The 14,808-nt window shown below is 38.3% G+C and overlaps 1 protein-coding gene across 1 annotated transcript in view; it reads right to left on the reverse strand.

The window, feature by feature from the left end:
• Window positions 1-428: 428 nt before the first annotated feature.
• LOC117333575 (E3 ubiquitin-protein ligase TRIM37-like) overlaps window positions 429-14,808 on the reverse strand; it is a 34,977-nt gene continuing 20,597 nt past the window's right edge. The window contains exons 12-22 of the mRNA XM_033892929.1: window positions 12,542-12,605; window positions 12,121-12,184; window positions 11,565-11,737; window positions 10,813-10,919; window positions 10,409-10,528; window positions 9,963-10,042; window positions 9,313-9,552; window positions 8,868-9,003; window positions 5,440-5,519; window positions 3,811-4,087; window positions 429-3,518 (exon numbers count right to left, since the gene is read on the reverse strand). Of these exons, the coding sequence (XP_033748820.1) occupies window positions 3,485-3,518; window positions 3,811-4,087; window positions 5,440-5,519; window positions 8,868-9,003; window positions 9,313-9,552; window positions 9,963-10,042; window positions 10,409-10,528; window positions 10,813-10,919; window positions 11,565-11,737; window positions 12,121-12,184; window positions 12,542-12,605 (1,375 nt within the window). The 3' untranslated portion in view covers window positions 429-3,484. The remainder of the gene's footprint in view (window positions 3,519-3,810; window positions 4,088-5,439; window positions 5,520-8,867; window positions 9,004-9,312; window positions 9,553-9,962; window positions 10,043-10,408; window positions 10,529-10,812; window positions 10,920-11,564; window positions 11,738-12,120; window positions 12,185-12,541; window positions 12,606-14,808) is intronic.

A 14,808-nucleotide genomic window follows, 5' to 3' on the forward strand; every position in this document is an offset into this window, starting at 1 on the left:
CTGGTGTTGCATTTTCGGACCAATCCGAAAACAACAGACAGCCATTATCGCTAAATCTTAAATTGTTTGCAAAGTACTAGAGGGCTGTTTCTGAATTTACACAGATTAGTAAGACTTAGAGGAAGGGAAAAGTAGAGAAAAGATCAATCTGACATGGAACCTATAAAGATCATTCAATGGTGGGCGCCAAGATCCCTCTGGGATCTCTTGTTTTGCTTGGAATGCCTGTAGATGCGACATAAAAAAACAGGCCCCATTGACAGCACTAAAGTTCAATTTGAAATGCGATAACACATACAGGTTGAATATAAGAAAAACTTGAATTTGAAATGGAAATACATTTATTAAAACTGAGAATTATAGGGCAATAACTTTCCAAAGGCAGTTCAATGCAAAAATTAAAGGTTTGGATAGAACTCAACAAAATGTATGATAACTTTTTTATTTGACTAAATTAGAAACACAATTCACCTTACATACATTAATACTGTAACCATGGAAATTTGTGAGGAAGAGCCAAGTTCCTGTTATCAAATAAGTCCAGCCTCATTGCAATTGGTCGCCCACTTATCTGTCCAACTTTATATATCCACTGAATTAATAGGAAAAAGATCTCTTTTTCTTCTCATACAAATTCATTCCACCTTGAAATCCATTCTCATACAAATTCATTCCACCTTGAAATCCAGCAATTTTTATTTTTGCCAGGAATAAAATTTTGATGTACAGTGTATTTCAATCAAACACAATACTATTTAATAGATGTATTTCAATCAAACACAATACTATTTAATAGATGTATTTCAATCAAACACAATACTATTTAATAGATGTATTTCAATCAAACACAATACTATTTAACAGAGTAAATTTCTGCCACAGAAATTTCCATGTTTACATCAGTGATCACAATACAACACATCCTCATCCTTCTAGCTCTGCCGACTAGTCAGACTAAATGTTTAATATAAGAAAGCACCTAGGTTTATAATACTCTCCCAATATTTCATAACTATGTACATCTATTAGTGCAATGGAAAAGGACTTAGCACAAGCTTGTTATTCTGGGGTAGTAATGATGACATCATCATATCATGTGTACCACATGATTTAATTGTAACCCATCATCAATTTCTGTGTACTCTATATACAAACTTGAGTTGTGGCAGTGGAATCACTGGGTAAATAAGTATCGGCTAACTCACCCACCAGTACACTCAGACATTCCATTCTACACAATTAATCAGGAAACATTTCTTGGTATAGCACAAGACATAAAATTCTTCAAATATCACATTATTTAGCACTGATGCTACAAAAATTCTGAACATAAAAGCTATAAAGAATAATGGCAGGTTATCACTATAATATATATCACAATCAAACATGAGGCAAACCAACGGGAAGAACCCTCCCAAACATCTGGACAGGACCCTCCCAAACATCTGTACAGGACCCTCCCAAACATCTGTACAGGATCCTCCCAAACATATGTACAGGATCCTCACAAACATCTGTACAGGATCCTCACAAACATCTGTACAGGACCCTCCCAAACATCTGTACAGGACCCTCCCAAACATCTGTACAGGACCCTCCCAAACATCTGTACAGGATCCTCCCAAACATCTGTACAGGATCCTCACAAACATCTGTACAGGACCCTCACAAACATCTGTACAGGATCCTCACAAACATCTGTACAGGATCCTCTCAAACATCTGTACATGATCCTCACAAACATCTGTACAGGACCCTCCCAAACATCTGTACAGGATCCTCCCAAACATCTGTACAGGATCCTCCCAAACATCTGAACAGTCTTAAGTCCTGACTACTAACATCCAACTGAAGAATCAAACTTTCCCTCGCTGTAGTTCGAGATACAAACACTTTCATATGTATCGGTCATTTATAGGCGGATGAAAGTTAGAATATGTAAAAAAATAAACACAAAGTATAACATTTTGAACAAGTTACAATTGTTTTGTGTATGACATTTTTATGTCCCCGATATTCCACCTGATGTGTATGACATTTTTATGTCCCCGATATTCCACCTGATGTTCATGTTGAGATTCTTTTATTTTCTCTCTCTCAAAATAAACATATTGTTTATAATATTTACCAGTACTTGTGAATTGTATACTGGATATACACATTCTTGTATTGTTATTCTGATACAGAATATGCCCTACAGTTTTTGACAAAAAAAACAAAAAACAACATAAAATAAATTAAAAACATTACACATTTATGTCTTCACCCATACATTCACATCACAAGGACAATGGGAAAGGATACTTCGCTTGCATAGCTTAAATAAACTTTCTGTGTAAAATGACGTACAGTCTCTTGATCAAATCAAAGAGAATTGAGAACACTTTATCAATGATTAACTCAAGAATTTATTTTTCGGAACATACAACTAATCCCACCCTGGTAGAAAACAAGAAATGTTGGAAGACAACATAGCTCGCCAAGTGGGTTGAAATTTGGAATTAGTTTTTTAAAAGTAGGTCAAAGGTCATGATCAAGGTCAACAAGTCTGCAAATGTACAGATCAGATGGGAAGGTCTTGTCTCTAGGAACACATATCAAAAACCTAAGCTGTATCCTCATTAGCATTAACAAAACACTGTTTTAGAAAACGTTGACCTAGTGACAAGGGATGCCACCGAGGTCAGGGGTGTAGTAATGATTCTGTGGACTTCGTCCCAGCGAGCCAATAACTCTCGCCCACCCCCGACAAATCATTATCCCTATCTTACATAATCACAGAGTATGGAATCCTTCCCCTCCTGTCTGTGTCTAACACTGACATTTAATATAGTCCTTAGATTCATAGAAAAATGGCCACTCTGTCTGGAGTCTACTGTGAACTTTAGTCACAATTCGTCTACGTAAATCTTCAAAGACCAGGGCGATGTTATGTTAGGTTAGGTATTACCAATCATAGTATTGATATCAAGTCACATTTAATGTAAACAGTTCATTTCTATGGCGAGTTATAACAAATTCTTGTGAACACAAAATCGTTCTAACATGTACAGGTTAGTAATACAACCCCTATATCTTAAATCTTACACAATATCACATCCTACAGATTCTCACATCCTGTTCTCACATCCTTAAGATTTTCACATCCTATTGCTCTAACATACACATTCTCCCCTCGGTCCCAAGTGATCCGAGTTCTCTTGTAAATCTTTACAGAATATCACATCCTAAAGATTCTCACATCCTAAAGATTCCCGCATTCCTATTGTTTAAACATACACATTCTTCCCTAAGTCTCAAGTCATCCGAGTTCCCATGTCATTGTTACAGTCTTGCTGTGTTGTATATTTTTTGTTTAAGAAAATTTTCTTCACAAGGTCCCCAGACTGATGTTACATTTTTGTCTCTGAAGGTTGTTTTCTTTATGACGTCCCCCTGACTTAGGTTGCATCTGTCCTTTATAATCTGGATAATTCCTAAACTGTTACACCACAGAAGTGTCATCTCCACTGTCTGGTCTGGAATCAACAAAATCATATATAAATTGATTAGTGTAAATTTGTAAAAATATATTAATATAATAAATATTACATATAATAAATATAAATATATTCATAAAAGTTATCTATTAATACAAATTTAAAACTGTATGTAATCTGAATTTTTCATAGAAAACTAAAAATAGTGTAAATTCATCCAATAGAAACATTAAGATTTATTGTTAAATGGAGCATACAGGAAAGATAGACACATTTAGAGATCAGTAAGTAAATGAACACAACTAGTACCAGTAGTGGACAAGTGTAATACCTTGGTTCATTGACATTGTTCTGGTTGTTACTAAACTCGACCTGTGGTCCTGAGGTACCAGTGCCCTGGGGTTTCTGTCCAGTGTTACCCGTGGTGACGGCTGCTGTCCCTGCAGCGGCAGCAGCCTCACTACCATCCATTTCCTTTTTACTCTCCTCTGTGGTTGGTTGACAACTAGCAGCAGTTGTAGCTGCAGCCTCCTTGCGGTCTTTCCTCTCAGGACGAGGAGGGGGTGGTACAGGGACTTTGTTCAGAAAGCCAAAGGACCAGGGTAAACCTGTATGATACAGATTACAGTTTTATCATGGCATGTTCTGTCACGTCATGTGATCAAGTCATTAATATCATGATTATGTAATTACACTATTTTAATGTTATAAATAATTGATTAGGTAAAAATTAGCCAGTCTTAAAAGTTTAATTAAATCAACTTTAAATATCGATTTAATTTAACCCATGAATTATATCCCAGACGGATTTTGGTGCCCACCATTGAATGATCTGCATTAATATCCGTCATATACAAGATACGGATGGACACAGAATGAATTGAATAGCCTACCATCTGATGGTGATGAGTTAAAAAAAATCCTCATCATATTGATATCATTGAAGATGCTCCATTTAAACAATTTGTATTATCCATTCCAATTGCTTTGTGATCTCAAGTTTTACTGATTTATTACTGAACACAGACCAGAAATCTTACTGGTTTTACTACTCAAGTCATCCAATTCTACCTAGGTATATTCTATATACATATTGGTCTTGTTATATAAATCTATGTTCACAGCCAAGGGCAGCTGTGTGATATGAGTCTTGTCCTATAAATCTATGTTCACAGCCAAGGGCAGCTGTGTGATATGAGTCTTGTTCTATAAATCTATGTTCACAGCCAAGGGCAGCTGTGTGATATGAGTCTTGTTCTATAAATCTATGTTCACAGCCAATTACAGCTGTGAGATACGAGTCTAGTTCTATAAATCTATGTTCACAGCCAAGGACAGCTGTGTGATATACCTCTAGTTCTATAAATCTATGTTCACAGTTAAGGAGTCTAGTTCTATAAATCTATGTTCACAGCCAAGGACAGCTGTGTGATATACCTCTAGTTCTATAAATCTATGTTCACAGTTAAGGAGTCTAGTTCTATAAATCTATGTTCACAGCCAATTACAGCTGTGTGATATACATCTAGTTCTATAAATCTATGTTCACAGTTAAGGAGTCTAGTTCTATAAATCTATGTTCACAGCCAATTACAGCTGTGTGATATACATCTAGTTCTATAAATCTATGTTCACAGTTAAGGAGTCTAGTTCTATAAATCTATGTTCACAGCCAATTACAGCTGTGAGATACGAGTCTAGTTCTATAAATCTATGTTCACAGTCAAGGACAGCTGTGTGATATACCTCTAGTTCTATAAATCTATGTTCACAGTTAAGGAGTCTAGTTCTATAAATCTATGTTCACAGCCAAGGACAGCTGTGTGATATACCTCTAGTTCTATAAATCTATGTTCACAGCCAAGGACAGCTGTGAGATATACCTCTAGTTCTATAAATCTATGTTCACAGCCAAGGACAGCAGAAAAACCTTTACAGAGATAGTAACCAGGATAATTACCTAAATCTTTAGAGCCACCTGACGCTCCTTTCACCGTGGAATCCCTTTTCCTTGTGTTCTCATCTTGTTCTGTTTTGTGACTAAAATAATACAGAGATCGTTTATAGAAGAAAACATCACTACCAGGCTCAATATATAATTGAGGTAATTTTTTCTTTAAATTCTAATTGATACTTTTCCCCTTAACAACGATTTATAGAAGATATATTTGCAATTAAGGCTTTAACTTGTAAATTGTCTTATGAATGAAAGCATGTCATCCCTCTTTAGCCAGTCATATTTACCGTTCATTCCAAAATACTTGGTGGTTCAGAGATAAACTGTTGAAAATTTCATAGTATACCACTGTCATTAGGTATTGTGATCCTTGTATAAAGCCTATCTGTTCACCCGCTAGCGTCATACATCGTCAACTATACGATCTGATCTGTTCACCCGCAAGCGTCATACATCGTCAACTATACGATCTGATCTGTTCACCCGCTAGCGTCATACATCGTCAACTAAACAATCTGATCTGTTCACCCGCTAGCGTCATACATCGTCAACTAAACGATCTGATCTGTTCACCCGCTAGCGTCATACATCGTCAACTAAACGATCTGATCTGTTCACCCGCTAGCGTCATACATCGTCAACTAAACGATCTGATATGTTCACCCGCTAGCGTCATACATCGTCAACTATACGATCTGATCTGTTCACCCGCTAGCGTCATACATCGTCAACTAAACGATCTGATCTGTTCACCCGCTAGCGTCATACATTGTCAACTAAACGATCTGATCTGTTCACCCGCTAGCGTCATACATCGTCAACTAATCGATCTGATCTGTTCACCCGCTAGCGTCATACATCGTCAACTAAACGATCTGATCTGTTCACCCGCTAGCGTCATACATCGTCAACTAAACGATCTGATCTGTTCACCCGCTAGCTAGCGTCATACATTGTCAACTAAACGATCTGATCTGTTCACCCGCTAGCTAGCGTCATACATTGTCAACTAAAAGATCTGATCTGTTCACCCACTAGCGTCATACATCGTCAACTAAACGATCTGATCTGTTCACCCGCTAGCGTCATACATCGTCAACTAAACGATCTGATCTGTTCACCCGCTAGCGTCATACATCGTCAACTAAACGATCTGATCTGCTAAATCATATCTATTGACACAATGTTTTTATTGACATACCATGGGATGCTACTCCTATTGAAATGTACATCTGACCTAGACTGGACATCTTACCTAGACTGGACATCTTACCTAGACTGGACAACTTACCTAGATTACCTAGACTGGACATCTTACCTAGACTGGACATCTTACCTAGACAGGACATCGTACCTCGACTGGACAACTTACCTAGACTGGACATCTTACCTAGATTACCTAGACTGGACATCTTACCAAGACTGGACATCTTACCTAGATTACCTAGACTGGACATCTGACCTAGACTGGACAACTTACCTAGATTACCTAGACTGGACAACTTACCTAGACTGGACATCTGACCTAGACTGGACATCTGACCTAGACTGGACATCTTACCTAGACTGGACATCTTACCTAGACTGGACATCTGACCTAGACCGGACAACTTACCTAGACTGGACATCTTACCTAGACTGGACATCTTACCTAGACCGGACAACTTACCTAGACTGGACATCTTACCTAGACTGGACAACTTACCTAGATTACCTAGACTGGACATCTTACCTAGACTGGACATCGTACCGAGACTGGACAACTTACCTAGACTGGACATCTTATCTAGACTGGACTTCTTACCTAGACTGGACATCTTACCTAGACTGGACATCTGACCTAGACTGGACATCTTATCTAGATTACCTAGACTGGACATCTTACCTAGACTGGACACCTTACCTAGACTGGACATCTTACCTAGATTACCTAGACTGGACATCTCACCTAGACTGGACATCTTACCTAGACTGGACAACTTACCTAGACTGGACATCTGACCTAGACTGGACATCTGACCTAGACTGGACATCTTACCTAGACTGGACTTCTCACCTAGACTGGACATCTTACCTAGACTGGACATCTCACCTAGACTGGACATCTGACCTAGACTGGACATCTTACCTAGACTGGACATCTGACCTAGACTGGACATCTGACCTAGACTGGAATCTGACCTAGACTGGACATCTTACCTAGACTGGACATCTGACCTAGACTGGACTTCTTACCTAGACTGGACATCTTACCTAGACTGGACATCTGACCTAGACTGGACAACTTACCTAGACTGGACATCTTACCTAGACTGGACAACTTACCTAGACTGGACATCTGACCTAGACTGGACATCTGACCTAGACTGGACATCTTACCTAGACTGGACATCGTACCGAGACTGGACAACTTACCTAGACTGGACATCTTATCTAGACTGGACTTCTTACCTAGACTGGACATCTTACCTAGACTGGACATCTGACCTAGACTGGACATCTTATCTAGATTACCTAGACTGGACATCTTACCTAGACTGGACACCTTACCTAGACTGGACATCTTACCTAGATTACCTAGACTGGACATCTCACCTAGACTGGACATCTTACCTAGACTGGACAACTTACCTAGACTGGACATCTGACCTAGACTGGACATCTTACCTAGACTGGACATCTGACCTAGACTGGACATCTGACCTAGACTGGACATCTTACCTAGACTGGACTTCTCACCTAGACTGGACATCTTACCTAGACTGGACATCTGACCTAGACTGGACATCTGACCTAGACTGGACATCTTACCTAGACTGGACATCTGACCTAGACTGGACATCTGACCTAGACTGGAATCTGACCTAGACTGGACATCTTACCTAGACTTGACATCTGACCTAGACTGGACTTCTTACCTAGACTGGACATCTTACCTAGACTGGACATCTCACCTAGACTGGACAACTTACCGAGACTGGACAACTTACCTAGACTGGACATCTTACCTAGACTGGACAACTTACCTAGACTGGACAACTTACCTAGACTGGACATCTGACCTAGACTGGACATCTTACCTAGACTGGACACCTTACCTAGACTGGACATCTTACCTAGATTACCTAGACTGGACATCTTACCTAGACTGGACATCTCACTTAGACTGGACACCTTACCTAGACTGGACATCTTACCTAGACTGGACAACTTACCTAGACTGGACAACTTACCTAGACTGGACATCTTACCTAGATTACCTAGACTGGACATCTTACCTAGACTGGACATCTCACCTAGACTGGACACCTTACCTAGACTGGACATCTCACCTAGACTGGACAACTTACCTAGACTGGACATCTTACCTAGATTACCTAGACTGGACAACTTACCTAGACTGGACAAATCACCTAGACTGGACATCTTACCTAGACTGGACTATGGTTGTGTAGAGTGTGTTCTGGAAGTTGGAGGCAGGCAAGTCCTCCCCGTCCATTGAGTTATCAGACAGAGGAAACTGTTCTATGGAATCGTTGGCTGGGTGTGTCACATGACCGTCAGGCTCTATAACATAATGACAGCTCATATTAGTGTCAGAGAAAACCCCTAAGATTATGATAGGCTCGCTGTTTATCCACAGCTTATATGGAACCCAAATTATGACTTATAGAATGTATGACTTGATCCCTACACTTGCTGACAGCAATAAAAGTTAAACACATTGCCTCAAAGTAGGGGATAAGCTTATTGCAGGACAAAAAAATATCATATGCTTTGTTTTAATTTTACTATTGGACAGAAAAGGGTTTATCATCTACAGAATTTTTTTACTCTCACTTCTCGTGACTATTACCTGAGTGACCTTCACCTTACCATTTTTGTTTGGCTTTGTGACCATGGCTTTTGCCTCTGTCTCATTTGTAACTGCAGAGTCGGCGACTGCCAGTGTAGATGTGGCGAGCTCAGAGAAGCGAGCTCTGATGTTCTCCAGCATGAGATCGGTATTAGGTGGGGTCTTCTCCTTTCGACTTGTCTTTGGTTTTTCTTTGGTCAGGGCTAGTGCTGCTTGGACAGTCTCTAGCCAATCAGCACCCAGACAGCTGTCACCTCCACCTGTCGAATCATCAAAAGATAGTAACTAGTGCTATCACACACCATCATTTATAGTAACTGGTCCTATCACACAGAGAAATGAATTGTTTCCCATCACAGACAGTAACTGGTCCCATCACATAGAGGAAAGAATTGCTTCCCATCACAGATAGTAACTGGTCCTATCACACAGAGGAATGAATTGTTTCCCATCACAGATAGTAACTGGTCCTATCACACAGAGAAATGAATTGTTTCCCATCACAGATAGTAACTGGTCCTATCACACAGAGGAAAGAATTGCTTCCCATCACAGATAGTAACTGGTCCTATCACATAGAGGAAAGAATTGTTTCCTATTAATTATATCAATGTATGAGATCATGATGCTTGTTTGTATTTTTTATGACTACTCTTTATCAGTGACAGACCTGCTAAACTGGGTGTCCAGTCTCTGTCCTGAGTACGATCTTGTAGAAACTGCATTAGTAAAGTCTCCTCATCGCCTGACCTGTAATTATACAGATAATAAATACAAATCCAGTCTCTTCACTCTTGACAGGGAACATGTGAAAACAATAATAAATACAAATCCAGTTTCTTCACTCTGACAGAGAACATGTGTGAACAATATATTTTCCTGCTTTTTGTACTCTTACTCCATAAATATAAATATCCAGTCACTTAAACTTCTATGATATGTAAACAAAGTTGAAAACAGAATTATTCATCAAAATTATATCAACTGGTATTAATTCATTTCCCTCTACATACAGAAATCTTGAAGTACCTTAGGACACTCTGGGATATTAGAACACATAATGTTTGACAGGTTTTAGATCCCAACATTTTCATGTTTTAACTGGTCTGTACTTACCGGTTCTCTGAACCAGTGATGTTGGATGATGACTTGGCCGTGGCTGAAGCACTGTTGCCTCGCCGGTCAAGGTCATTCTCCTCCCAGGTGATACTGTTCTCCACATCATTGTCTAACGACCTGTCACAATAAAAAGTACTAAATGTATTACCATTGTGGGAGATTAAAATTACATTTACTGTTATAGATTAAGCCTTCTAAATGCATTGTTTACATTTGATATTGTTTTAACTGATATAATCCGTACTCAATTTTATTTGATGTTTTGTTTGATATGAATATCCACTTAATGTTTAGCTCAAGACTTAAAGTCACTATCTCATTGTGTATCATTAGCAAATTTCATATTTACACATATTCTTAAATAAGAACATAATTTTTGTATATAGAGTGTAATAAAGTACATTGTTTCCTCGTCGATGTCGTTTTCGTCGTTGTTCTCTGTAATGGCAGCTTGTATTCCTGGCTCTCCGATGTCATCCAAGTCCTCTATAGAATACTGACTCAGCTCCTACAAGGTGGACAAATCAATCTCAATATCCCAGTCAACAACAATGCTAATATGTTTCCTAAGACACTCTTTAATTTCATGATTACTTGACTTACTGTGTGCAATTACATTATTACCAAGCACGGGCATAGCCAGTGCCATCCAACACCCATCTAATTTTCCTTTCCCAAATTTTCAATGATGTGTATCCAGTTTCTTATTTGTAAAACTTTTTAAAAACTATAGAAAATCTAAAATGCAGTTGTTCTACAGTTGTTGTCCAAAAGGTTATTAGCATAACAATCACTTTATTATTTAAAATCTCATTTATCCTTTACTTCAAAATCTCTTTGTGTATATTTCTTAAAACAGGAAGGTAGGAAGAGACTGAAGAGTGCTGAAGAATTTCATAAAATTTCGTTAGAATACTTTTTGCCAGAAATAATTTCATCTGGATAAAAAAATTGTTGTTAAAACTGTGATTAGCCTAACCAGCTTTGTGGGCCCTGGTTTTAGGCTTGCTGTACATTTTACACAAGTCTCCATGTTGATGTATGTCTTCATATTTTGCATTTATCTTGCAGATTTTGAGTTACATTATGATTTGTTTTATATAAATTTTGAATTATATTATCATTTGTTTTATTGAAGTTTTATAAATATTACCTCATTAGAGTCTGTCGTGTCTGAGTCCGAGTCTGTCTCCAAATTCTCCTCATCTGACCTCTCAATCTCGATTTCTGATCCCGTGCCTGGGTGGATGGGTTTCGGGTGTAGGATAGGGTGCTGTATGGATGGATTATCTCCCCCATGGGGGTCAATTAGGGGCAGTGGAGAGTCTAAAGTAAAGTAATTAAATATCACCATTTACAACAACAAAAAATGTGGGAAGTTTTCTGTGTACTGGGAGTACTGAGCTATATCAGAAAGAGCTTAAGGGACCTGAATCACTTATTAGAACAAAGGATGGTGATCACTTCACAGGAAATATGTAAACCTTTTACAGGTGAAACAAACTACTGATAATTGATGGGTGGTGGGGTGTAATAATTACCTACAGTATCTAAGCTATAACTGTACAGTGGGTCCTGGGCATGTAGGGTCACAAAAAGTTCCTCCCAGCAAAGTATCATTTTACTAATTTAATGTTTTACAAAGTTAGGGTGTCTTTATGAAGAACAAAGTCTGTGTCTGTACATTGTATATATCTTAGTAAACTTACCTGCTGATGTGGTTGCTCGTTTGCTCGACCCTTTACCTCTGGACATCTCCATCAGTAGAACACGCTAACAAAAAAAAAATATATAAATAAGAACAGAGATAAATGTTTGTGAAATGTAAACAAGCTCCTTCCTCAGCTTTGATGGAAATAGTGTGAACCAGGCATTATCTAACCAATGAAATGGAGCTAATCATAAAAGTTGCATCAAAGTCAGTACTGCAGATGTATAGGTGACAGTGACCTAGACTTGATATATCATAATACTGTACAATGTAAATAGATTAATTCTAGGTCATTGTAACCAATACATTTGCTGTATTGACTTTGATGAAACTTTTCATGATCGGCTAGAGAAAACAGAGATTTCACTGAAGATAGAATATTAATTGTACTTCAATGGAAAAGATGGACAGATACTGACCTCCTTCAGATGGTTCAGTTGTCCCATGTTCTGAGCTTGTGCTGACTCCAGCTGATTGATGTACCTAAAACAGACATGGTTCAATATATCTGGTTTCTATGGTGGTAGTGTAGACATGGTTCAATATATCTGGTTTCTATGGTGGTAGTGTAGACATGGTTCAATATATCTGGTTTCTATGGTGGTAGTGTAGACATGGTTCAATATATCTGGTTTCTATGGTGGTAGTGTAGACATGGTTCAATATATCTGGTTTCTATGGTGGTAGTGTAGACATGGTTCAATATATCTGGTTTCTATGGTGGTACTATGGTGGTAGTGTAGATATGGTTCAATATATCTGGTTTCTATGGTGGTGCTATGGTGGTAGTGTAGACATGGGTCAATATATCTGGTTTCTATGGTGGTAGTGTAGACATGGGTCAATATGTCTGGTTTCTATGGTGGTAGTGTAGACATGGCTCAATATGTCTGGTTTCTGTGGTGGTAGTGTAGATATGGTTCATTATATCTGGTTTCTATGGTGGTACTATGGTGGTAGTGTAGACATGGTTCATTATATCTGGTTTCTATGGTGATAGTGTAGACATGGTTCATTATATCTGGTTTCTATGGTGATAGTGTAGACATGGTTCATTATATCTAGTTTCTATGGTGGTAGTGTAGACATGGTTCATTATATCTGGTTTCTATGGTGGTAGTGTTGACATGGTTCAATATATCTGGTTTCTATGGTGATAGTGTAGACATGGTTCATTATATCTGGTTTCTATGGTGATAGTGTAGACATGGTTCAATATATCTGGTTTCTATGGTGATAGTGTAGACATGGTTCAATATATCTGGTTTCTATGGTGGTAGTGTAGACAAGGTTCATTATATCTGGTTTCTATGGTGGTAGTGTAGACATGGTTCAATATATCTGGTTTCTATGGTGGTACTATGGTGGTAGTGTAGATATGGTTCAATATATCTGGTTTCTATGGTGGTACTATGGTGGTAGTGTAGATATGGTTCAATATATCTGGTTTCTATGGTGGTACTATGGTGGTAGTGTAGACATGGTTCAATATATCTGGTTTCTATGGTGGTAGTGTAGACATGGTTCATTATATCTGGTTTCTATGGTGGTAGTGTTGACATGGTTCAATATATCTGGTTTCTATGGTGATAGTGTAGACATGGTTCATTATATCTGGTTTCTATGGTGATAGTGTAGACATGGTTCAATATATCTGGTTTCTATGGTGGTAGTGTAGACAAGGTTCATTATATCTGGTTTCTATGGTGGTAGTGTAGACATGGTTCAATATATCTGGTTTCTATGGTGGTACTATGGTGGTAGTGTAGATATGGTTCAATATATCTGGTTTCTATGGTGGTACTATGGTGGTAGTGTAGATATGGTTCAATATATCTGGTTTCTATGGTGGTACTATGGTGGTAGTGTAGACATGGTTCAATATATCTGGTTTCTATGGTGGTAGTGTAGACATGGTTCATTATATCTGGTTTCTGTGGTGGTACTATGGTGGTAGTGTAGACATGGTTCAATATATCTGGTTTCTATGGTGGTAGTGTAGACATGGTTCATTATATCTGGTTTCTATGGTGGTAGTGTAGACATGGTTCATTATATCTGGTTTCTATGGTGGTAGTGTAGACATGGTTCATTATATCTGGTTTCTATGGTGGTAGTGTAGACATGGTTCAATATATCTGGTTTCTATGGTGGTACTATGGTGGTAGCGTAGACATGGTTCAATATATCTGGTTTCTATGGTGGTAGTGTAGACATGGTTCATTATATCTGGTTTCTATGGTGGTAGTGTAGACATGGTTCAATATATCTGGTTTCTGTGGTTGTAGTGTAGACGTGGTTCATTATATCTGGTTTCTGTGGTTGTAGCGTAGACATGGTTCATTATATCTGGTTTCTATGGTGGTAGTGTTGACATGGTTCAATATATCTGGTTTCTATGGTGATAGTGTAGACATGGTTCATTATATCTGGTTTCTATGGTGGTAGTGTAGACATGGTTCATTATATCTGGTTTCTATGGTGGTAGTGTAGACATCGTTCAATATATCTGGTTTCTATGGTGTTAGTGTAGACATGGTTCAATATATCTGGTTTCTATGGTGGTACTCTGGTGGTAGTGTAGACATGGTTCATTATATCTGGTTTCTATGGTGGTAGTGTAGACATGGTTCATTATATCTGGTTTCTATGGTGGTAGTGTAGATATGGTTCAATATATCTGGTT

The sequence above is a fragment of the Pecten maximus genome, chromosome 8, assembly GCF_902652985.1.
Source record: "Pecten maximus chromosome 8, xPecMax1.1, whole genome shotgun sequence".
Classification (NCBI taxonomy): Eukaryota; Metazoa; Mollusca; class Bivalvia; order Pectinida; family Pectinidae; genus Pecten; species Pecten maximus.